The sequence below is a fragment of the Eufriesea mexicana genome, unplaced genomic scaffold (genome assembly GCF_001483705.2).
Source record: "Eufriesea mexicana isolate 0111107269 unplaced genomic scaffold, ASM148370v2 scaffold1653, whole genome shotgun sequence".
Classification (NCBI taxonomy): Eukaryota; Metazoa; Arthropoda; class Insecta; order Hymenoptera; family Apidae; genus Eufriesea; species Eufriesea mexicana.
In genome coordinates, this window is record NW_016909884.1 from 1,202,801 (window position 1) to 1,230,243 (window position 27,443).

Below are 27,443 nucleotides of genomic sequence, written 5' to 3' on the forward strand. Positions count from 1 at the left end.
GAGTACAAAATCAAAGATTCTCTACTGAAAAATTGAAGATACTTTTTTGAGTAGTAAATGAAGAATTGTATAGTAATAGAATTGTAGAATTATTTCTGAGTAAATGGATAAACTAATAAGAAGATTTGTTTAACATAATAACAGCACAACATAAATATTGGAAATTTCCTGAAGGATATCCAAATGATTAGCTTGCAGGGAAGTAACCGTATTCAGTTATACAGCAAATGTATTTATAAAGGTTTAGTATAAGTGAAATTTATACACTTTGTGCAATATACAAATAAAACACCAGAGTCTTTTTAACCCTTTGCACTCGACGATTTTTTGGCTAAAGAGGTGTACGAGTTGAAAAATTTTCTGCTATAAGGCTGATAATATTTTTCCAGCAGTAAGAAATGGTATAATAATTAACAGGTGGAGTTATTTGATTTCGATGCCTCGCACACTGTTGCATTACCTTAAATTTGATATATTAATTAATATCGATCTTCGAAGTTTTATGAAATGGTGACTGAAGCTCACCCCTCGAGTGCAAAGGGTTAAAATCGGGGAAAAATGAAAGCATATGGGGGTCTCGTGGTTTGAAGTTTCTAGATACATGAGTTACTCAAAAGCAAAACAATTCGGTTAAGTCCATTTTTCAGATATTTCCTGAATTTGGAAACTTTTGTATTTATTTATTTATTTATTTATTTTTACAGAATTAATCCATTAGAAAAATTGCAAGAAAATTATTACAGTGAGGTATATAATTAACGGTAACGAATAAAAATAAAAATATACAAATACACAAACAGACGAGATGTGTACAAGTATAAGACAAAATAAATTTTTTACAGAGAGGTGCGATGTAGTAGCTCTTTTATAGAGTGAAGAGATTGGCTGAATAGATCTAGAGTAGGATAAGTGTTGTTAACTTTAATAATCATTCTATTAATACCTGAGTGGTATGCAAAAGCGGTTTTATGTTATTGTATATGAAATTTTTGTGAAATTTAAATTTTAATGGAATAAATAATATTCCTTTTTAGTTATTAAAGGATTTGCTCGTTATTTCAGTTTTTCTGTGTCAGACAGTCCTTCTTGAAAAATGAAGGCGTTTTATGTATTGAAAATTTCTCTGTTTCTGAATTTTTTAATTCTGAATTTTAATATATTTTAACGAAGTTATTTTCTCAGTTTGTGTTTTCTGGACTTAACTGCATTTGCTTCTGACAATGAACGTCTCCTATGTAGGTCTCTATAGTGTTTGCTACTAATGTTGACGATGTCTCTAATTGGAATATATTTTGTCGCTGACACTGTTTTGATTAACTTTTCTGCGTATGTGGTACAGTTACTCGAGTGTAATTTTCGTTCGTGTAATCGTGTAATAAATGTTCTCGATACTCGATTCACGTCTCGCTGCTTACAGCAAGAGTGTTATTAGTCACGGTTGTTTTATTGTTCGCATTTCGCGGTTCTGACAACGGGATATTAACATAACGATATTTATAATTAATCACCTAATTGCGGTAAACTAAGTTGGGTCTGGTTAGATTAATATCCTAATTATCCGAGTGCAAACAATATTCAAAATCATTCAGGTTAGTTACCACTAATCGTACCAACGTTTATCTTCGTACTAATTTTATACTGTGAAAACAGTCATTTAAGCGGTCACGGTGAGGTTAGTGTTGAGCTTGATCTTTATCAATTCGCTGGAAGAGGGATCGTTGTTGGTAGTAGAGACAAGAAAACCACGCTTGTCGATCTTATCAATTTTTCATGAAAGAACAAATACACTCGTGTTTAGTTTGTTTTCGTAGAACAGCTAAATTCGTCTAAATAAATAAATTATAGTTCAGAAGGTTCGTTGTTTTTCATACTAGCTTTTCAATGGTAAAGATTCATGCGAGTCATTTTTATTTACGAATACCTTCAAAAGTTGACAAGAATTCTTCAACTTGGTACACGGTGTCCAATGAAATGCTGAATGATGTAAAACAAAAATAACGGTTACAATCTTTTTTAACTTTTTATTATTTTATTTGAAAATGCAATTAACAGATTTCTATTTTTCAATCTCTAAGGAATACTCTATTTTTATAAATCCTTCAAACACAAAGACAACTAATTACATATATAGATAAATGTTTGCATTATCATTTCGGTATCATCAAAATCAGTGAAGAATCCTCCTATCAATTCGTCAACTATAATTTTCATACACTGCAGATGACTAAGCAATCCTTCTGCTTTCTCTGCTTTGTTATTGCTTCATTAAAAATATGAATCTTTGATATAAATTTTTGGAAAACAATATTTCATCAAAACTGGAGATCGAATCAGAGGATCGATCACTAAGTTTGGCAGAAATCTGTCAATTCCTCAACCATAGTTGCACATACTGCAGATGACTAACCAGCTGTTTGTTTCGTTGTTTTTTTATTGGCTTATAAAGAATGTAAGAATTAATTGGACAGATCTCTAAACTCTCTAAAAATAATTTAAGCTATCATTTTAATGATTTTCTTAGATAATAATGTGTCAAAGCATCGGACTAAGAAGGAGAGTGCAAGTCCTTCGGGTCGTAGATTTAGTTGAAACTTTGCAGGTTTGTACATTTAGTCATCCAGTTCAAGAAAATATATCATTATAAGGGCAACTACTCGATAGTTTTCGACATATTTATTATTATATTTTTATTATTGCCTTAATTACAAATTTATTTTGAATATTTATCAAGTGCCGTTGTGGCCTAATGGCGATATCCGAAAATTCCCACGTTGGTGGTATTTTCGGATGTTGTTGTTGGGCTACAATGCCACTTGATAACTATGGATAACTATTCAGAAGAAATCTCTAGTTAAGAATAATAAAGCTTTAATCACAAATATCTCAGAAAATATTGAATAGTTGCCCTTACAATGGTACATTTTCTTGAACTGGATGACTAAATCTACAAACCTGCAAAGTTCCAACTAAATCTATGACCCGAAGGACTTGCACTCTCCTTATAAGTGCTGACTGAGTATCGTCTCTTAAGTACAAAGGATTGCTAGCTTATTATTATTATTGCTGTTGTTATTATTATTATTGTTGGTGGTGGTGTTATTGTTGTTGGTGTTGTCCATTTTATGAGCTGCAAATCGTAGGAACTTTTTGCTATTAGAAGCTATTATATTGACACATAATAGACACCAAATTTTAAACTCATATTCAACCTGTGGCCTATCAAGAATTGGACATTCTTCTCGAGAAACCCAATGTCCCACATACTTTTTCAAATTTTCTATTGTCATTCTTCATACACTAATTTTCACGAAAAATATCGCAGTCACCGATGCCTGTCACGGTCCAAACGGAAAGTTCAGTGTCAGTCATGACACTTCATCGCGCTTCACGTGTCAAGACATGTCTGTATCCATCATCATTCACAGTTCGAATCACCATAGATGATCAAGTCCCACGCGTTTCATTACCCGCCGAGAGCACCCTCGGATAAATTTCTCGTGCACACGTAGCACGGAGGAAACTCGCGGCGATCCATGCCCTATAAAATCGGCGATCTAGAGGCGATCACGGCGAAACCGGCACGACCTACATAAAATGTAAGTAAAATCTTTCGCCTCTCGGTGGACGACCGCGGAACGGCGTCGTAAATAAAATCGTCGCTCGAATCGCTTCCTAGTATTGCGAGATACATACGTGGTTTTGTCCCCTGCAAGTATCGATTCCTCGATCGCCCTGCAAAAACCTCGGCCAGCAATCTCGCTCCTCTGATTTCTCATCGCTGACGTGGTTTAATCTTCTTCGAACCTGTGACGTACGATTTTCGCAAGATATTTTACGACCAACGAACTAGCGTTTCTGAAATTCTCATAATCGTCGTTAGTTTTGAGGTTATTTACCGATCGGGAAGATCGGTTTGGTTAGTTAATTCCCTGCAGTATCAAGAGTGTCCATCTGTCAATGAAGATAATGTTAGACGACTGTTTAGTCGCCTATTCGTACTTATGTATGAACCTTAAATGAATTCCAAACTGGCTAACTATCCCTTTTCATCCTCTACTCATCCTTATCACCCTATTTCTCACTTCAACCCCGACCTATCCTGTATCACCCTCTCTTAACCCCCACTTACTTCCTAAGTCATATATAAATATTGCCAATAATCCCAAAAGCACCATTCTTGTGCTAGTAGTCAATTTTGAAGTCACTGTAAAAGATTTGGTATAGTGTATTCGAGGAAAGAAGGCACTACGTGTTTACATCCTCACAGCTGTCATCCTCTGCTCCCTTGATCACAGACAGTAATCTCTATTGGCTGAAAATCATGTGTGACAAAGATCATTGGTCATCGTTTTCAGCCAATAGCAGCCACTCTGCCTGTGTCCAAAGTAGAATCAACGGAGTTAAGTCAATCGTGAGTATGTAACCACGCTGTGCCTTCTTTCCTCGAACGCACAGTACGTACTCGGTCGTTCCTCTCCAAGTTCCCACGTAAGTTATAGCGAAAATAAATACTCGCTTGGAGTACAACAATATTAATGTTGACTTTTATATAGAAGCAAACGTTCTTTTATTATGCACTTTAAATATTATCATTTGTTTATAGTGCATTTAGGTACATATTGGAAACCGGTTACTCGAGCGATAACAGCAATAGTAAAAGATACAGGGAATTCGAGAATCGATCCTGTCCTGCAGGTTTCCATTCACGAGCAGAGTTTAGTATCAAGGATCCCGTTTGACTGTCATAATTGTCATTAATAATTAAGAAACTCGTTTTCGGATACTCTATTTTCGCAATTGTTCCAACACTTGGCTGCCTATGACGAAATTCGTGTCCTCCATTATACCGAATGAAACTCGGGTTCTATACTGTGTATTTATCCTCGTCATATCACTCGGAGGACTATCATTTGTTTTCAGCCTGCTTAACTACACATTAGAAACCGGTTGTGCTGGTGTTAACGGTAGCGGCGTGTTCAAAAATCGAGCCTGTCACGCGAGTTTGCACCGGGGTTTAGAACAAAGTCCTATTGGACTGTACTAATTTTCATTAACGCTAATTGCAGCTATAGCAAACGTAACGAGCGACGTTAAATATCGTATCTTCGCGATTCCCAGCGGAATTTATTTTTACTCGCGAGAGCAACGTCAGTATGCACACGATTACTATCATTTATTCCCGGTACGTTTAACTACGCGAGCCAGTTATCCGGGTAATAACAGCGACGCAGAAGACGGGAAAAATTATACCGCGGGCATAATTTCCCGTTCGCGATCGGCAGAGTATCGCGTGGATCCGTGCGAAATGGCGGCTTCTGCGCGGCTGGATCGTGTAACCGGTGAACGGTTCGATCGGTTTCGCGGCTGAACATGCTTCGGGGGTTACGTCAGCGAATGCCGATTGTCGAGTTTTCTCGAGTCGCGTTCTCGACCCATTTCGTCGCGGAAAAATCGTCATTCAGCAGCCTGCCATGGGAGATGGAGCGCGACGTCGGCGCAGCCAGGGACGAGTTTATACGTCGTAAAGGCGAGGAAATCGGGCCGCGATCGTTTCCCGGGAACGTTTTCCAACGACTTCCAACCGAGTCCCTTCTAACGGTCGTGGTAAAAACGGGCACAAGGGTTGACGTAATTGCGGGGCCACCGGCAGGTTTACTGCGAAACAAGCACATCCAATATCTTCGCAGCAATGGCTGCGCGAAATCCATTCCTTTGGAAATCGAAATCCCTTGCCGGACGCTGATCCTGGCTGTAGATCCTGGTATAAAATATGTGCATATTTTTGGGATTATTTTTACCTAGGAAAGTATTGTACGATTTTTGGTTAAATTAATTCTATGCAGAGATCTCCGCGTTTAATAGACAATAATTCTCTTTTGGTAACAAAACAGGTTTTATTTAACTAAAATATTACACTAAGTTTCTCACACGATACACATTCAAGCCTTCTGCCTACTCTCAACTCACCTCTTCTTACTTCTTCTGATTTCTTTAAAGCATAATTTTAACGTAATTATACTGTTATAAACGTATATGCATAACCTTTTGTATATATATAACTTATCCGGTCAAAAATTTTCCAAAAAGGAAATTTGGCAGTTAATGGGTTAAGCAGTTATAAAAATGTAGATAATCTTTTTTACGTTTTGAGAAAGGTTACAACAGCGTAATTATAGAGTTATAACAACGTGTATGTAGAAACTCAATAACGAGTATTTGACCAAAATAAAAATACAAATAATTTTCCTGCTTCTTATGAACCTAATTAGTCGTTGACACTCCAAAAGAGGGGGAAAAGTTGAAAATGATTAAAATGATGCACTTTAAGTGAAAAAGTCAATTTTTCGCAGGAATATTACGTCTATTTACGTATGAAGAGGTCGTTTAAATTATTCATTTTGTTTGTTTTGTAGGATTCTCTACTAGTACACGTGTCTTAGTATACGTATATTAAATTTCAAGTGAATTGGTGACCTAGTTTTCGAGATATCTTTCACGCGAATTTGAAAAAAGTGGTTTCGAGAAAAACGCGTTTAAAGTGCACTTGTACACATTCAACACGCTGTGGGGCCTTTAATATTTCGAGGATCACGTTGAAAATTTGGAGATATATTCTGGAAATGTTGCACTTATGATTAAAACCATAATTTCAATTTCTGGGTCGCTTCGAAGGTTCTTTTCTGAGACAATAATGCTTCAATCTTCCAAATAGACTTATTAACAATTGACAATACAGTAATGAGTATATCCACCTATACAGTACTATAGACATTGGATTAATCTTGTCACTGCTGAAACAAATTCTATAGCAATTCTATAGTGATCAATGGATACACCAATTATCGCAAGAGATATTACCAACTGACAATACAGTACCGAGTATAGATAGTCATTTCATGTATAACAAGCTTATTTTCAGAATTTAGATTAATCAGAATATCTGTATGTGAGTCGATACATTTGTCCAAACATTTCTATCATTTTTATTTAACATTATGTATCCGTAAAATAGTAAAACGTGATTTTGTTTCGAAATTGGCTCATTATTCGTAGATCGAAATTTCACAGACGAAGAGACGTAGAATTTCCACATCGTGCAATGGGACGCCCGAATAACCTAATTTCAGCCTGTTTACCATGAAATAGCAAAATAAGACGTCGATTCGAAAGCGATTCGTTTGTAAATCGAAGTCTTTTCTAAAACCGAAGTACCAGATATCGAATTTCCGGAACGTTTTCCGGCTCGTACAACAGCATTGAATCTCAGCTACACTCGAGTAACCTAACCTCACTTTGCCTATCGTAAAATCGCAGAATAAGACATCGTTCCGAAATGTATTTATCCATGAATCGAAGTTCCTGCCGAAAGTGAAGCACGAGATAGGAATTTCTGAAAGCTTGGCCAAACTCGTATCAACCTAACCCTACCTTGCTCGCCGGGAAACAGCGAAGCGAGATATCAATTCGGAATCGACTCGTTTATATATCGAAGTCCTTTCTGAAAATGAAGTACGAGATATCGAATTCCTTTCTCGCTTTCCGTATCGCATACCGCGTTGAAAAGGAGCCTTGGCTTCCCGCGGATAACCTAACCCTACCCTGTGTACCGTGAAATGGCAAAATAAGATTTCGTTTGGAAATCGTCTCGTTTATAAATCGAAGTCCTTCCTAAAGATGAAGTACCAGATATATCGAATTTCTGCAACGCGTTTCGTGCCGCGCGCTCTATTGAACGGAGAACCTAACCTCACCCGTGTCTGCCATAAAATAGCAAAATGAGACCACCGCTCGAGATCGACTCGTTTGTAAATAGGAGTCCTCTCTAGAAACGAAGTACGAGCTATCGGAGCGCGCGCTGTGTCATACGCTCTATTGAAAAGAGACCTTAGCTACCTCGAATAACCTAACCCTACCCGGCTGCTGTAAAAACAGCGAAATGAGACCTCCTCTCGAAATCGACTCGTTTGTAAATACAAGTTCGTTCTGAAACGAAGTACAAGGGATCGAGGATCTAGAACGAATCCTGTATCCTGCATCCCATTGGTGCAGCCACCCCTAGCTTCCTCTAGCTACCCCTAACTCGAGGTGAATAAAACAAAGTAAGATCGCTTCCTCGACTGAGAACATAAAATTTATAAAAGGAAGCTATCTTGCGTCAGAATGTTCCATCAGGATGTTTCGTTTATTCAAAACGAGGGAGAAACAAGCGGAATGACGTTCATTGGCGTAGCCATAAGGGGGCAAAGGCTTTGTACAGTCCTTCTGGTTTCTGGACGATTTGGTCATTTTTATTTATTTATCTCGATTTGATTTTTCGTACCAAATCACACGAAAGCAAACCACAAACCATTTAGACATGTTTCTTTAAATCCCAAAAATTTTACAATTTTATTGCGATAGAAATATATGTAAGGCCCAATTAAAATTTACTGCTTTCCCAGGTTACAGTTTTTTATGGGTAAATCGTAGTACACGTATTGGGAATCGTTGCGAATTTTACTTTTGACAGGGGTTCAATGCTCGCAATTGGCAATCCCAAACACTAAAAGCTTCAACGACACTGTCAAAGACGACACCTCAAAGATGCTGTCTTGTCTCACACCGAACGAATTACCTACGCCACTGACAACTTTCCCATAGATACAACGATTATTCTTACAACCTTCGTCGATAATTAAGACGCAATCACCACGAATTTTTCTTTTGACAGGGGTTCAATGCTCGCAATTGACCACCCCAAACACTAAAAGTTTCACACATGCCTCACCGAAGCAAGTCAAAAGAAAGACAGTAAGACCCAAGTGACAAAGCATATTACAAGTTCGAGGAATTAAAATTCTAGTGCTGACTCGTGTCACACCGAACTAAGCGTGGCTACGCCACTGACGACTTTCCCACAGAGACTCACCTCCGCCTCCATTTCTCCGTCTAAATTTCTAAACAAACAGACGTTGATCTCTCGTAAAATCTCGTTTCCCTGATCGCTTTCTTCCTCGCGGGAAGGTGCTCGCGTGACTCGAACCTCTGCCAGTGGTTAATCGTCGGTCTAGCCTAATTAACCACGCGATCGTGGTTGGCTGGAAAATTGGCAGCTGGCGGTCCTCGCGCGGACTCGCTAGGCGTTCAGAAGCCGACGACGCTCGCTTTCCCGAGTTTCACCGATACTCGGCTATTTATTTCCGCTGTGAACTGTAAACACTGACTTACCTTGAAACTCGGATAAAAGTTCATCGCGAGGAGCTTCCGGCCGGAAGTTCCGCCATAATCGCGGCGCGCTGGTTGATATCAGCTAGTGAAGCCAGCCTCGCTTCAAGCGAGCTCTTTGCTCGTTATTTCAGCAACGCGGGCGCGAGAATATTTCCGTGTGAGAAATGAAGCGGCCAAGGGTGTAGGAGGAAATAAAGCGTGACGAAATTTGTCATCGCGCCGCATCCCCGCGAAATATTTCCTGCAATTCGTGATCTGTCGGGCTGCAGGTTTATGCTTTTTCATAATTAAATGGAATAAATTCTTTTTCTCCGCGTCGCTCAGTTTTTCGTTTGCGCTTCGGGGTGTCGTCCAGTGAAACACGCGTGCAATTTGATCGCATAAATTTTAAATCAACCACCCACCGTTTCACGGAAACCACAAATATTGGAATAATAAGATTTAAAAATTTTTTAAAATTTAAAATTTTTTAAATTGGATCAGAAAAATATGAATCAGAAAATATTGGAGTAACTTCCAAACTGTGTAATATTTGATCCGAATAGCTTACCGGAATTATCTTATTCGCTTTAACGTAACCAATTGGAGGTGATACAATGTATAGTGCGTTCGAGAGAAGAAGGCACATCGTATTCATATCTTCACTGCTGATTAAATCCACTGACACTTCCTTGATCGCAGACAGTGATATCTATTGGCCGAAAACGGTGATGAAGATCACCAGATCGGATTATTTTAGATAGAAATCGTCCCTTCTTAAAATAATTCACATTGTTCGAAAATTATGGTTCATAGATTAATCTCGATTACCGATTCGTGTTTAGAATAACCTGTTGGATATTACAGATTGGAGAAAAATTTCGGATTTATTGGATAGTGTATTCTAACCTCAAAATCTGCATCAATAATAATATAGATTTATCCTTTATTCTTACCAATATTCAACCTAAATTTTCTAGTCAGTAGACATATATTTTGCTAGAGTTCAAGATTGTAAAAATGAGCAAGAATCAGGTATTAACCAATTTTTTTAAATATATGTGTTCAGGATAGTAAGCTCTTCGAGAATCACCTATTGGATATTACAGATTAGAGAAGAAATTCGGATTTATTGAATAGTGTATTCTAACCTCAAAATCTGCATCAATAATCATATAAATTGATTCTTCATTCGTACCAACATTCATCCTAAATTTTCTTATCAGTAAACATATATTTTACCAGAATTTAAGACTGTAAAAATAAGCAAAAATCAGGTATTGACCAATTTTTTAAAATATATGTGTTCAGGAGAGTACCACCTATTGGATATTACAGATTGGAGAAAAAATTCGGATTTATTGGATTCTAACCTCAAAATCTGCATCAATAATCATATAGATTTATCCTTTATTCGTACCAATATTCATCCTAAATATTATATTCAGTAGATATATATTTTACCAGAGTTCAAGACTGTAAAAATAAGCAAGAATCAGGTATTGACCAATTTTTTAAAATATATGTGTTCAGGAAAGTATCACCTATTGGATATTACAGATTGGAGAAAAAATTCGGATTTATTAGGTAGTGTATTCTAACCTCAAAATCTGGATCAATAATCATATAGATTTATCCTTCATTTGTACCAATATTCATTCTAAATATTCTATCCAGTAGATATATATTTTACCAGCATTGAAGACTGTGAAAATGAGCAAGAATCAAGTTCTGGCCAATTTTTCGATCCTAATACGTCGTTGTAACGTAGTTGTCAGAATTGCAGCAGCAAATTGCAGCAATCGACACAGTATTTAACGCTTATTACTAGCTTCTTGTTCTCCTCGAATGTACTTACTCCACTCGGAACGACCAGTTCAGGGAATGGGAAGATTCCGAGTATGAACTTGGAAAATGGCGACGCGTGCCGCTCCATCCGCGTCTAATCGAGGCGAGAGTTCGTGGTTCTGGATAATCGGCCAATTAATCGGCGACGCGTGCAGGCGTAATAAGTCGCGCGACCTCATCGAGCGTTTCGTCTTGCAGGTGGTTGAACCCTCGCGGTAAGTTCTCGTGCCTCGTATTTACGACCCGAGTTGGGCACCAGGGCCGTAAACGGGGAAGCGAATTTATCGCGATGGCGGAGGAACCGCGTCGTTCATCGATCGCTTCATCGTGTTTCGGCAAACGTGGATCGGTTGGGAAATTCGTTCAAGCGATCGGGTGCCTCGTCACTTCCAGTTATTCCTCTTTATTTACCCGAAATTACGTTTGACGGAGTCGCAAACTCACGCGGAGGTTCACCGATTGTAAAGGAAGAATCTCGCGAGCGAGAAGCGCGAAATTCGGCTTGGAAATTTGCCTTGGAAAGCTACCGTAAACGATCCATAAATGTTCCACGAACGAGTACACCGTGACTCCTGCTGTTCTACTTCCATTGTATCGAACCAGCGATTTTAAGGGGGTATTAATAATCGATTTCTTTGAGATTTTTTTTTTCTTAAGAAAGCTATGATAGTTTTGATATGCAGTTTTCGTAATTTTCAGATTTATTTTGACTTAAAGAATGTTTTTAATCTTCATTTTTGACAAAATTAATGAAAGTTGTTGAAATTGTATAACGTTAGACAAAGTACAGTATGTTTTTCAAAACGGGTTCGAATGGCTGACATGATTCCGGTCCATCTGTTTATCTGAACAGGAAAAACCAAAGGGCATCTTAATTAATATAGATACGGCTATTGCATGAATCATCAGAGCAGCGAAATTTTGAAAACTGACAAAATGGCAGCATTTTGAAGTTCAAATACCGACTTTTCTTACGCTTTTCGCTTTGGGGGAAAAATAAAAATGGAAAAAATCATCGAATTTTTAAATCCATAGTTCATCCAATAAAGGTATATCCAATGAAGATCTCCTCCAAATTTCAAGCCAATCGGTCAACTAAAACGCGAGATATCCCGTCAGCCAGTTCACAAAGTACGATTTCCAGAAAAACGCATTTACAATTTTTGTTACAAATATTCAAGACTTGTACGATTTATCATACCGTTCTATAATATTACATATTTCGTTTCTTGGAATAATGATCAGTGATAAAACGAAAAATCTGATAACAGATGAATGTAGTACATAGCAAGTCATCAATATCTGACTCACCCGTACCAAAGCAATAAATTTTCCAGCCCAATTTTACGAATTTTCCACCCCAATTCCTAAAGCAAGTTTACACGCGTATTTCTTAACGTCCAAACATTAAGAAAATGAAAAAGGGAGAAGAAAAAGTCGACTACTTTGACTGTTTAAACCAGAGAACACCCCCTTAATTCGGATATTATTTACCCGCGACCGCGAACAAGGGTTGCCGAGGACCCTGTTCCCGCGGTTCCTCGCAACGGAATTATAGCTCGGCGTCTGTGTAAACCAAGGCGGATATTAGTCCAGCATTCGCTTACCCTTGTTACAGTCGAGCGGAGTTTCTCTTTCTTATTGAAATGCTAATAATTCCACCCCGGCCCGGCAATCTCCCGTTTTACCTCTTCCTGCAGCCCGGCTCCCTGCCGGCTAACGTTATTCCGCTCTAGAAACGAATTTCTCCGCGAGACGCGTCGCGGCCACTGTTTCAGACGTGCTCTATACCCCGGCGGAAAATTCCGCCTGCGGAACGTGATTTAAAAGAACTCCTATTTTACGTGAGTTCCGCGGCAGCCAAATGTCAGCTACGTGTGCGCCGTTTTACGGTTCGGGCTCGCAGTTTTACGAGCCCCGTGAGCTGCGTTCGACGATTCACCATCCCATGTTGACACGCCCGATGGCGCCACTCCCAGCAATTACCCGAATTTATTAACCCGCCGTTTCCACCATGATTCCGATATTTAAACGCGCCTTTCTTCCCAGTCGTCATTTCTCCCGGCCGCAGCATCGATCACCTGGATTTATCGGCGCGCCGAGATTCGCGTGTTTCCTTCGCTCCCGTAATTTACATTTGCGAATAAATTATCCTGTTTACGACGCTGTTCCGATGACGGCTTTATTGCTCGCCGATTACGGAACACAAATACCTTTCCTTTCAAGACAAATATCGCTCCTTTGACTGTGACGTTTAGCACGCATTCGTCTTCGTTCGCGGTTGCTCGTTTCACGAGTGCTATTAAATATTGACGTGCATACACCCTTCGAAAGCTTGCGATCGCTCCTGATATCGATGATTTATGGGAAGAAAGTGTAGGTAAACGTGGTTAATGACGAAGCATCAGGCCTCTGTCTTGTGGTCCTTGGTCCTTGTTATATATATTCCTGGATATTATATTTAAATGAATATATTTCATATTTATTATATTACTTATTGCTCCTTATTTTATATAGTCCTGGATATTATATTTAAATGAACATATTAAATATTTATTGGACAGTATTATAACACAGGGTAAAAATTATCGATGAAATATATGATATATAATATATTAACCCTTTGCACTCGAGAGGTGACTCTCAGTCACCATTTAATCAGATTCTAAAGATCGACGTTAATTAATATATCAAATTTAAAATTACCTAACGATGCGTGCAATGTCGAAGTAAAATAATTCTACGTCTTAATTTGCATGCGATTTCTTATTTGCCATTTTAAAAATATCCTCGACTTTATGACAGAAAGTCTTCGAATTACTATTTTTCTGTAACGAAAAAAGTCGTCGAGTGCGAAGGGTTAATATAATTATAATTGTTAGTGGTGAATTGAATATCAATTACAATGAGAACAATTCTTTATTTAATTGTAAAGAATGATCAAACACAAATATTAAGTATAAACCTAATTAATTTCTTGCAATCATATGCTCATACCTATTTTCACTATACAACTCAATTATAACTGACCTATGTCTAATTTCTCTGGTTTGTTCTTTCTATTTTCATATATTACATGAACATACACAATTCACGTCATATCTCAATCATTACATGCATACTCAGTTATCACAATAACTTGAATCCATTAGATATTGACATCCTATGCATATTTGTCTCACTCATCTCTTTCTTACAGACATGTCTTCTTTGTTATATCAACACATATATATTCAAAATCTGTGTCAACCATTACCACAGTAATTATAATATACATAAATATATAATATTTTCACCATACTCTGTCACTCGTTTACTTTCAGTCAATTCTGAATTGCAATAATAATATACCACACTTCATTCTTTCTTACATAAATAATTTATTTTTACATGAGTATGTATATTACGATCTATATCAACCATTACCATAATAATTATAACATATATAAATACATAATATATTTTGTTTACTATTTTTCACCATACTCTGTCACACGTTTACTTTCAGTCAATTCTGAATTGCAATAATAATATAGCACACTTCATTCTTTCTTACGTACATAATTTATTTTTACATGAGTATATATATTAAATCTATGTCAACCATTGCCACAATAATTATAATATATATAAATACATAATATATTGCATTTACTATTTTTAACATACACATTTACTTTCAGTCAATTCTGAATTGCAACACAGTCTGTACCACACAATTTATTTTTACATGAATATGTATATTAGCCCTTTGCACTCGAGAGGTAACTCTCAGTTACCATTTAATCAGATTCTAAAGATCGATTGATTAATATATGAAATTTAAAATTACCTAACGATGTATGTAATATCGAAGAAAAATAATTCTGTGTCTTAATTTGCATATGATTTCTCATTTACCATTTTAAAAATATCGTCGACTCTATGACAGAAAGTCTTCGAATTACTATTTTTCTGTAACGAGAAAGTCGTCGAGTGCAAAGGGTTAAGATCTATGTCAACCATTATTACACTTGTATCTGCAAATATTTTATAAATTTGCGGATTCCTATTGCGTTGTTTTTCGACGATTTGTCGTCCCTTTAATTCACTGTTTGATAGTGTTTATAATTCTCATTCCTTGCCTTAGAACATAGTACTCATTTCATACTCACCTCGTCTTTAGAACGCAGACGACGAGGATTCGTTGATCGAATAAACTCACAATCAGTAGACATTGACTATAGCTCTCGAAATGCTTAATTTTTCTGGCAAAATCAAATAGTAATGTGTCAACCACGAGGGAACGAAGTTGAACTATAATTGCAGGGAAATCTGCGTAACGCGATTCGCGATTCTTCGGGGGGTGAGTGTCAGAAGAGTGTTCGCATTCTCGGCAGCAACCCGCGCGAATCCCTTTATCCTGCAGCTCACCTAATAAACTTAGACTCGTATCCTCGCAGAAACGCGGATAAGGCGAGAGATTGTATTATACCTGACACGCTGCCGTCGGGACGCCGTCTCCCCCGGGGACGGCTGCCGACGCCCTTGTTTCCCGGTGACGCGCACAGTTTCGTTTTTCCCCCGTGTCGCGATACGCTTACCAGCTCGAATCAGTCCAGACCGCGAGGTTCCTCCGGAAAACCAGCAACTTCGCCTAATCTTGGGCACGATTCCGGAAATTCTTGGCAATGACTATTCCCAGCTGAAATACACCCTCGTCCTTCGCTCTTATGTCAATGAGGGATTGAAGAGCAGAGCATCTTCCTGCGTATTCTCTTGACAGGTCTATCAAAATCTTAGTCTTTTCTTTTTGAATTTGGAAAATAATATTTTAATATAACGAGAGATTTCTACGTCCTTTGACACTTTGGCTGCCACGCTGGTCATATATGACCGGCCACGGTTCCTCCTATGACGTCACGGTGGTCTACCATTGAACTACATTGAATGAAAATTGACAGTTAGTGCATTTTCATTATAACCGCTAATTAGAAGATACTTTGAAATAAAAAGTGCCTCATTGAACAGATAAAACTTTTTATTCGAACATCAAAAACATATTAGAACAAAGTGTGATAATCAAAGAGTTAAATAATTTTGGTTAGTACGGATAATAATTTTGGTTATTAGTATATGTATGAGATTAATTTATCCATGGTATTTTATGTGACTCTGTATCCGTTGTTCGGGAATGTAATTCTGAATTAAATTCCATGGGACCAAAAAATTCGATGAAGATAATATTTTATTATCTGGAGCTGCGGGGTGTAAAATATGTGAAAATGGATGTTCGTGTAATAGTAAATTTTACGATCCGTCTTCGCTTCGAGTTTAGAATTTTGGAAAATAATATTTTAGTATGGCTAGGGATATGGGGTAAATAGAAATAGAACGCGAATAAGATTAATTTGTGGTCCTGTCGTTTGACTTTCTAAATTCGAATTAAATTCCATGGGATCAAAAAATTCTGCACAAATAATATTTTATTATCAGGAGGCACGGGATGTAAAATAAATAAAAATGGATGTTCGTGTAATAGTAAATTTTATGTTACACACTGTTCGTGTTGCATATAAATCTTCGTATGCTCCCATACCCATTTTTACATTATAAAAATGCTTGTAATAGCTCTTATGCGAAATTACATTGTTCCTTATTTAATTCTTTACGTAAATTTAGAGTTTGGGCATAGTCTTCGACAACAGATGCCTAATCAAAAAATTAGAATTATCGTGCTCATCAGCTTTGGCTTTTATATGGGTGACAGGAGCTGAGGAGGGAGAAAGGTGGGCTTATCTTGACATGTCAATAATGACATAACACAGGAAATGATCATAGTGTCATAGTGGTACTCAAAAACTCTAAGAATACAGATTTCACACTTTAAATTCACCCTCTTGCAAATCAAATTTACCCTTTGGCAAATCAAGTTCTCTTACATAAATATATTATTTAAAAAAGCATAAAATTATAAATTAGTCAGTAAGAAATTAAAAATGTTATTAAAAGTATAAAATCGTTACTCAAAGTTACCATCCGCTTTTTCTTCTTTTAATTTTACTGCACAAGAGAAATCCCATTTACGAATGAAAAGAGTTATTAAAACTTTATTCGTCGATTTTACCCCGTCATAGTCATTTTGTGCCAGCAAAAATAATTGCTGCAACTCGTTATACTTTACGTGCACGCAAACTGTCATTGAAATCAGAATTTCTAGTTTAGAGAACTCTCTTTAACACTTTGACTGCCACGTTGGTCATATATGCGACATATGCGACACCACGGTGGTCAGGAGAAAACGTGGCAGTCAAAGTGTTGAAAAAATCGCGGAAGGAAGTGAATCGAAGAAGGACATGCACTCGAAGACGAGGAACAGCCCTCTTAATTGCTCTCGAGCCCGCTGCCGAGTTCTCCAAACACCACGGGGAAACGCCCTCGTTATCGTGCCACTCCATTCACCCCCGTCACCAGCAAACGAACCAATTCTTCAAATTACTTCCATCGCTTAGCCCGGCGAGAACGGAGACCCGCGATGCTCGAGCAGCCCGAAGAAAGATCGAGCTCGCTCCTAGGGCTAATTCGACATTAATTGCGCGTTTCTCGCGACCGGCCTGTGTATAAACCATAAACTGGCCTCCCTTCGAGGGGGTGGCCTCTTAATTGCTAGCGAATCCAATTACGGGGCTCGAGGCTTCGGCCTGGCAGGGTAAAAGAAACAAAGGAAGTCGAGCTGGCGGAAACGGGGAGCGTAGCGAGAAATCAGCGTGGACGTATTCAATTAGCCGGCGAACGGCGCTTCGCGAGTAATTAGTATCGGGTCGCGAGTAGCCCGAATCGCTTTCCCCGACCCTGCAGCTTTCGATATTTTGTTTGCTCCTCCGGCACGAGCGCGCACACGCCGTGCTAATAACGATAAAGCCGCGTCTCTATTACCCATTGCTGCTCCGGCAACGATTATCGCCCCGAGACAACGACCCCTTGCCGAGAACTCGTTCCCTCCTTAGTTTGTGGCAACCGGGACGCGCGTGCGTTAATTCCCCCTCGATGAAAATTCTCGGGACGCGAGTGCTGTTTCGAGAAACCAACCACCTCTCGTATTCTTCTCACATGCACGGGGTTGCCCCGTTTGACACGCCGCGTCGTGTGTGGCGAAACTGGTGCGGTTTATCTTAAGGATTAGTATGGGGTCTTAAGGATCCGCCATTTAAGGGACGTTTGCGGTTGTAAAACACCCAACAACCCGCAATTGGTCGTCGTTAAATGGAGGAAATCGCAGGGAGACCAGGGATCAGGAGAAGGTCCTGTTCCGTGGACCCTGATCTGTCGCGATTTCAGCCACTCCTGCAAGCACAATTTCGATCGGTGAACGCTGTTATTAGGATTTATCTGTAAGAGATAAAGAGATGGAATATGTGACAGGCACGTCGTGGCAGAAATTTGAATCCTAGACAAATGACGAACCGTTTAATTTCATTCTATAACCATAAAAAGCGAATCATGAAGCAGATGCTCGATAATAGGGTATCGGATATAGGAGAGTAAAGCGGAATTCGTGTTCTGCGGGTCCTCCCCTATGGTTGTTGAAGGCTGCTGGTTGCAGGTATCCTCGTGGTGTTAGAAAGACGGAAGGAAAAGGAAGGGACGCGTTTGGGCCTGGGCCCCCTAGTGGACTCGTCAGTAAGGCTACCTAGCAGACCCTGCCTTAGACGGGGATACTATCGCAAATTTTGAAAATTTTATATATTTATAAAAATATCTGAAAGAATGCGACGAAAAGTTTCTCCTTTAACACCGAATTTTTCGTCAATTTCTTTTTCTCAAATTATCGGGGTAACCTTTGAATTTTTACAAATGTACGGAATTACCATAGTCTTGGAAAATCGAAGATTCTGTTTCTGTTACGAAATTTCTAAATACGCGAAAAATTAATTCGCTAAATTAATTCTCTAAATTGCCCTGCCTTGTACTATTAGCAATATTGGAAATTTATTTATTGAACGGGAAAACCCATTAGAATACGAAGAAAATAAACGCAGGCGGAGTTTACAAGTTTCTTAAAATAGAACTACGACAAACGTCCAGAGAAACACCAAAAAGCTCTATTGCTTGATTATTATTATTTGCTAAGAAAGTAATTCGACATATAGGACCGGTATTTGAGAATCGTGATTTGTAATAGACAGGCCGGAATGTAGGCGATGTTCTAAATGTTCTTTGAGGTACATAAAAGTTTATATCACTAAGTAAAGGACATTTAATCACGCCATTTAAAATTTTGTAAAGAAAAAGGAAGTCCATAACTGTCCTAGGTGCTGATGGGTTGAGATTCAATTTGTGCAGGATAGGTTTATAATCGTAGTCAGTAAAATGGGTACCCTGAGCTGCAAATATCATGAAGCTAGGTTGCACTCCCTCAATAAGCTTTATATGCTTGTTAACGTGGGAAGACCATACAATAGATGGATTGTATATGTGTAGAAAACGGAGGATTTTTCCGAGGACTTTCTAGCAAGTCCTAGAATCTCCTTCAACTAGAAATCCATCTATTGGCGATGGTGAAAACGATGCCGCTGTAATGTCATAATTAAACTAATTTTTCCACCCCTCTCCTCTCCTCTCCACCCCTCGCGCTGTCGAAATTGCAACAGGATTATTAGCGGTGGTATCCGTTTTGCATCGGTTTTAATATCGCGTTGTAATATCGAGTTAATGCCGGAACCGATAAAGAACCCATTGTATTTATCGAATGATAACGACCGATGGAACAAATAGCTTGCAGCACGAGCGGTCCTGGCGGCCGATGTAAGCGCCGCCTATGTCGAAGATCGATAATCAATTCCGCGGAGAAGCTTACGTTTCGAATGAATTATTCGCGTAATTAGGGTGGCCGGCTAATCGTGGAATTAAATTATCAATAAATCACGAGCTCGTTACCGGGTTGGACAATAACAACGTTTAATCCAGCAACAGCCGCGCGGCGTAATCGTGCCGGTTCATTCATCGTCGCTAGGCGTAGCTGGAATGCCGTTTTTTCAACGCGTCGCGCACTGTCTCGGCCGAGTGACCTCGTCCACCTTCCTCTTGGGTATTTTTAAACGTTTCGAGACGAGAACGTCGCTCCCGGCTTCGAAGATCGTCGCCAGTCGTGCGCCGATCGTCGCTCGATTTTTCTCGAGCTCTCCGAGCCTGTCCGAGCGTCCGTTTCTCGGTACGACGAACTCGAAACGACTAGTTGCCATCTTCGAACCGGAGGGTAATCGTCGGATCCGCTTCCGGTCGCGTTGGTCCACGCGGAAGCGTCGAGTTGGCGAAGCGAGTTCCCCGGAGCGGCGCGTCCCCGATTTCTTAAAATATCCGCGCAAACGCGGCCGCTTCATTTCACATTCCGGAAGAGGGATGTCCAGGGCAGAAGACGCGGTAAAAGCGTGGCTAGGTTAGAAAGAAAACGGGTCTGTGTACCGTGGCTTGAACCGAGTGGAAACTGTCCGATGATCCCGTGAAACTGTGCCAAGGAGCAGCTTCTTTCGATCGCCCCAATTTCCCCTAGTCGTCGCGCCTTCTCGAAGCGGACTATGACGAGACCCGCTGCTAATACCGACGTGTTACGAAATTCTCCGACATCGAAACACCGATTCCACGCGTGGAGCCTTCCTTCTCTTCTCATATGTCTGTTTCGCTACCGGGACTTCTCTGACCACCGCAGTTCGCGTTTTACACGCTCGAAATACGGAAGAAACTTCGAGGAACACTGGTTTCAGAGTTCTTTCAGCCAGTCGTGGTGGTGATCTTTCCTTCGGGATGGAGTTCCGTAGAGCTTGAGCTTGCAACGATCGCGGTTCTTTCTCCTCTCGTTCTATCTCTGTTCGAGAAGATTGTGTCCTCCTTCAGATTCAGGGCGGAATCTGGGTCTCGAAATTTGCTGCTTACGTTCGGAGTCTGACGAGCAGGGATAAAACTCGAGCTATTTTCGCGGAGGAGTTCGATTCTATGGTACTTGGACGATGATAGAGGCCGGAGCTGGAGACGAAATAGTTTCCAGAGGCTCGAGAGCTCTCGAGATTATCGGCCAACGTGTCATACGCTTTTATCACCTCGCAGCTCCCAAGTTTCACACCCCGATTAAAAAGTTAAGGAGTAGTTGGACGTATCGGTAAAATACCAAAGAACGAACTTCTGTGCCGTTCTCTAGATAGAGAACTTGCCTGTCTGAAAATCGTCTTTAAAAGTCTATACTACGCTTCCTTCTTCCTCGAACGTCATTTAAAAATACCAAGTTTCGATAACCGGAGTTATCAAGTTTTTCCAAGTTGCCAAGTTTCGATAACCATAATTTCAATCCCTTTCGTTATTCTTAGAAATCGAAATCGCGAGAGATCGATCTTTTCGCTCGCGAGGACTGTGTGATCGATAACGATTGATAGAACGAACACTCGACTCGCCGATCGTGGCGTTTGTGAGGCACCCGGGGACGAGAATCCGTGTAATCTGCGTGGAAACGCGAGTCGCCGGCGCTCGAAGCCGATTCGAGCGCGGGCCAGCCTCGAGGACGATGATGGACAGTGGCAGAGGCCGCGAGAACTTCCGGTTTTCCGCGGTGACGTCGCCGGGGGCCCGCCGTGCGAGATGCCGCAGCAGAAGTTCCACTGCGGCGACTGCAAGAACCGTCTGCCCGACTTGACCAGCGACATGTGTCGTCTGTTGTCTTACAAAAGTCTGAACGGCCTGGCGAAGGAGAAGGACAAGAGAAGGAGGAACGAGGAGGATGAAAAGACGTCGAAGACGCTGGAAGACAAGGTAAGAGTCTTCTCTGACAGACGGAACTGACAGTGGATGGCGAAACGGCTTTGAGTACCAGCTGCGTTTCGTATGTCGCTTTCTTGTCTGGACCGTGTAACGAATTTCGAAATTAAAGCAAGTAGTAGTACCCGGACAGTCGACTGTGCCAAGCATTTTAGCGATTTTTAGCAAATACTGGACCTATATATAATAAATTTTAGAGTCACGTGACGAAGGGTTGCTCGACAAACTTATTTGCTTGTTGATTTATTTATTAATTTATGCAACAGCTTCTTGATACTGAGCCTGTTAAGGAATTAGTGGAAGTCGTATACGTGGTGGGAAATTATTTAATCTTGAACAGTGCAGAATATAATTTTAATAGTTTTATATACGAGTAATCTTTGAGACATTAGTCTTTGTTCCACTCACCACATAATTGTCCTGATTAATATTAGCTTAAATAGATAGCAATATTGCCATAAATTGTCATAAATTCTAGATAAAACCTATCATGATCAGGTGATCGGTGACTGAAAGAGAATTAAAATCGTGGTAAAATGGAATAGCAGAAGATATTGGAAAAATTATTGTACGTAACACTTAACCTAGCATAATCAAATGACCAGTGAATATAAAAGAATTAAAATCTTGGGATAATTTTGAGAGACATTGAAAAAATTATTATACGAATATTGGAAGAAAAATCGCGAAAACGAGTGATTGCGATAATAATGTCGAATGCGAAATTTTTAATAGCAGTTTTGAAAACACTATGGTAGGTTTAGTGATACTGCACCTATGTATCCAGTTACTATTAACTCAGTATCGATTAATGTAACGTGGTCCACGATTGTACGAAGCTTTTTAGCTTTTTAATAACTTGATATACCGAAGACATTATTTTTATAAATTTATTAATAATTTGAATGTAACTAGCACCCTTGATATTATCGAATGATGCTGCACCTGCAGTGGCTAGTGCATATGACACGTGCAGGTCAAGATCAGAAATCGATAAGGAATCTACTGCTATAAACGCTTATATGCCTTATTAAGGAATAATTGACTCGAGTGAGAAGGTATCGCGGAGTACTTGCCGACAACCAAGTGCTATTCCGGGTTAAGTATCTCTCGCCGAAATTTCATGAAGGATGGGTGCCCCCCCCCCCCGCCGCTTTTCACGCCAGTTCGCATCCATTTCTAATTCTCCGATTTTTAGAAGTATTGTTATCCCGAGGTGTGTTTCGAACACGCTATGGATAAAAAAATCTCCAGTGTTTTTTACCTCCTTGATTCCTCCGAATTACACCCTAACTCTCTATAATTAATTGCTATCCAACTTCTGTGAGTATCAATTGAATTTAGTGTTCGTGAATATCACATTTTCGAATACTAACTATAATACTATTCCTACTGATGGATCTGCTGCCTGCTTGCTATGAGTCAGAGTTGGTGAATCAATTTCTCCTTTGAAACTAAGTCTGACTTGACGTACGTGTGTGTATCCTTGCTATTCCGAGTGCTCTTTCATTGAAAACTTTCTATATCCAATTTCGCTTATTCAATACCAGGATTGGTGGTCCCAATTAAGTTGGCTTGATAGGAAAAATCTTACCATCATCTAGTAAAAAATGAAAATTTGTTTCTATGGATAGCAAATAATTCAGCCTCATTGTCTCCAAAACTCTCTCTATCCCTAATCGTACGTGTTTCCTACTATACGGAATAGTCAATGAACGCTATCACTCCCTTCGAAATGGTTTATATGGACTATCAGTTATGAAGATTCCTAAAGGAAGAAGAAGAAGAAGAAGAAAAAGGAGGAGGGAATACCTTTCCTCGGAAACACTGTGTTAGTGGTGTACTCGTAACAAAATTGGGTCAGCTTTGCAAGACAGGCGGAACATCCTTAATAAAAAGCAGCGTAAGAACACGAACAAAGGAATTCCAGCAATAAAGCAACGCAAGAACACGAAAAGGGAACACGAGGAACGAGTTACGGCAATAAAAATGACGCGAGAAGACGCCAAAAAGGAGAGTCTTCCGATAGAGGCATCGTGGGAGAGCACCGACAAAAGGACCAGGAAGGAACATAACGTCGGTAAACAAGGAAGGAAGGGGGAAGGTTCCACGAATGAAAATACAAATGGCGGGCAACGCACGGATCTCATTAGTGGCGATTGCCGGCCCGGCAGAATTAATGATTTTCACGCAGACACCGTGATTCGGATTAATCCCAGGGAAATTGTTTTGCACGCTTTAATTGCTGTCAGAAATGTTCCGTCTGTACGCGCAACTTCGAATCACAGAACGCACCCTCTGTGTCGATTTGTTTTCTGAATTAAACTTCAACCATCGGCTAAAACTCGTAGCCTGTATCCTGTTCCAAGAGTTTTGCATTCTAATCGTGTCTATATCTTCTTACGAATGTGAACTCATTAGCTGATTCTCAGAATGCATTTAACGCTAATAACAAATCTGTAACGATGAAACAATGCTTTCGATACAACATGAAATATATCATCGCAGGCGTAATTTATTCTAGCGAAGATATGAATCACTGAGGAATTTTAACGAGTGAATAAAACTACTGTTAGTACATCGCGAATGCCAAATACTGGGTGACTATACTTATTGCTGATTCGTCACGAATTTTTAATATTTAGTGACAGTACTCGTCATTGATGCATTACAAATTTTTAATATTTAGTGACTGTACTCGTCGTTAACACGTCACAAAATTTTAATAGCGAATGACTGTACTCCCAGTTAATATATTACAAATTTGTAATAAGCATTGACTATACTCCCCGTTGATACATCACAAATTTTCAGTATTCAGTGACTATACTCATCGTTCTAACATCCACTTATCAAAAAATGTTTGCTTACAATAATACTTATAGTCAAAGCTCGTCAAAAATCGCTCGATATTGTTTACCGATATTCCTTCATTACTTCCACCTTCGCCCACCAATTTCAAAACCACGCGGGCACCACTATGTACACCCTTACGCGTGCACGCGTTAATTTAAATCTGTGTATTTCGCGAAGTTAATTTCGCAAGAAATTCAGCGGAACCTCCACAGCTTTGCCGACAACTTCCCGGATAATCCAAGCGAACAAAACCTCTCGAAAGTAATTCCCGCGTTTAAGCACCTCGACCTTCGCAGATCGGGCAAATTCTGCGCCAAATTCCCCATCAACGAACCGCGGCCCCGAAGAAGTCAATTCGCACCCCGTGGAAAACCCGCGCGGCCAGATTAAACAAATGTACGAGCGGAACGCGTAGCAACAGCGGCCACGACGCGCGTGAATGGCGGCCGCTCGCGGGTACGAGCTTATCGAGTGCCGCATGACAGGACGTTTTACTCGGATTGCGAGCCGGGGTCGCATAACTCGATGAAACGGTTTGTCGGGGCAGAGTCGGGGGTGGAACGTCGAATCGTTCGATTCGTTTTTCCTCCACCTCTTCCGGCTCTCTCCACTCTCTCCGCTCTCTCCGTGACCCGCTCCGGGGATACGTTTCGTCGTCGTTTCGCTCGGAATAGTGTTTCGCCCGGCAATCGAGTTCCATCGAGTTCCATCGAGTTGAACGGGCCAGGTATTGCGCGGTGGCTCCGGCGTTCCATTCGTTACATCACCGAAATATTGCAGCCAGTGCACGTTTTGTCCTCGAGCATGAACGCTCCTTGGCTCAACGTGTTCCAAACGTTCGCCAATCAGGTCCTCGCTAATGCTTCGGATTCTCGGATACTTTTGATTTTGGATTTTCTACTCGCCGATAGAGTTACTTTGACTCGTGCTTGCCCGAGTATCGACTCTGTGTTACTACCTCTGGAACAAATTTTCGGTCATGAGATAGCACTGTGGAAATGCGATAGGCACGGCCCTGAAAAATTGCGAAGACTGCCTGGGACGTGGTAATACAAGAACGAATGCATAACTTAGGCTGATACTGTACGTTCGAGAAAGGAAGGCACAGCGTGTTTACATTCTCACGGCTGATTAACACGTTGAATGCCACGCCAGTTTTACAGGGATTGCTCGTGGCGCCACGATGAATTTTCTATTATGTGGTACATATAATGTTGAAATATTATCTGCAATAGATAAGTTACTATGTATAACCATGTTTGACATGTTAATTGTGGCGGAGGTTTTCTTTGAATTAACTATGGTAATAATAAAAATTTCTAAATATTGACATTTGATTGAATTATATATATTTCTATCAATCTGGGCGCACCGGTCACAGGTGGCCCCAGTGGCGCCACTGTCAAGTTGAGTACTGGTCAACGGTGACTCCCGTGGTGCCACTGCCAAGTTGAGTACTGGTCAACGGTGACCCCCATGGCGCCACTGTCAAGTTGAGTACCAATCACCGATGACTTCCATGGCATTCAACGTGTTAACTCATCTGAATCTCCCTTGATCGCAGGCAATAGTCGAAAATTGGCCACTATTTTCCGAAAATGGTGACCGATGATCTTCGTCACCATGTACTGCCTATGATCATGGCAGTGTCAGCGGAGTTAATGAGCTATGACTAGGTAAACACACTGTGCCTTCTTTCCTCGAACGCACAGTACCTGCGTGTGCACGCGGAAGGACAGAAGTGACCGCGTGCAAGAGGATCGAGTAGATGGGCTATTTATGATATGCTAGGTATAGTTTTGAAGATTATGAATTAAACTGAAGGGGAACGAATGCGTAAGGGGATATATAGGGTGTGAGAGAAGTGCGTGGAGAGCAGTTGTGGCTGAGAGTTCTGAGAAGGCAGTTGAAGAGTAGCAGTTTTTGAGTGAGAGTCTAGTGAGAGACTTAAGAGTGTCGTGAGTGAGAGCTTATGCGAACGAGTATTATCTTTTAGTTTAAATAAGGCTGTTACTGTTACTAAAGAAGCTCTTATTCCTTCTCAAACCTCGGAACCACTATCTATGAGGGATTTAACCAGGATAATCCCTGCAATATGAAATGATCTAAAGTTTCTGCTACTTCTTAGACGCAAAGTGCTATAATACGAGCATAAAACAGAGTATTAAATCGATTTTTAAATTACATGTAATATACTGGCTCCTGGGTCAAAATTTTGCAATAATGTAGGTATTTATATACTTATTTCAGCCTCTTTGGTTTTGAACTCGGTTTTGGTTTCATATTTTAAATATTGCACATTTTCTCGCATTACATTTATCATAAATTTCTACACGTAGTATATTTTATAATATACTATGCTATACCTGTATTTCTCTTAACTGTACTCTCTTTCTCATATCTCAACCTAATTCTTTCACGTTACTTGAACTACCAAGAAGGGAGCAGCGAAATGTTGCAATAATTTTCTCGTAGCTCGAGGTCTCCAAAATTCTTCAAAATTTCTGTCAGAAATGATGAAAAGTCGTCTGAAGATGGTGATAGCAGGGATACGAATATTCTACGTATGAGTCACTATGCTCTTCGCGTTTCAGCAGCCACTCTACTATGTCATACGCTATATATACGCTCTTCATGTCCGAGTGACCACTTTTCAAGAGCGTACATGTACATTTTGGGCAAAGAGGTTAACGGAAGGGCCGGGAAGAAGCACACATTCTTGTTCTCAGAAACTTCCACAGCACGGATGCTGTGGAAATAAACTTTACACA

General features: G+C 40.0%; 1 protein-coding gene across 1 annotated transcript in view; it reads left to right on the plus strand.

The window, feature by feature from the left end:
• The first annotated feature begins 16,387 nt into the window (after positions 1-16,387).
• LOC108548798 (uncharacterized) overlaps positions 16,388-27,443 on the plus strand; it is a 114,081-nt gene continuing 103,025 nt past the window's right edge. The window contains exons 1-2 of the mRNA XM_017901919.1: positions 16,388-16,392; positions 21,438-21,810. Coding sequence (XP_017757408.1) covers positions 16,388-16,392; positions 21,438-21,810 — 378 coding nt within the window. The remainder of the gene's footprint in view (positions 16,393-21,437; positions 21,811-27,443) is intronic.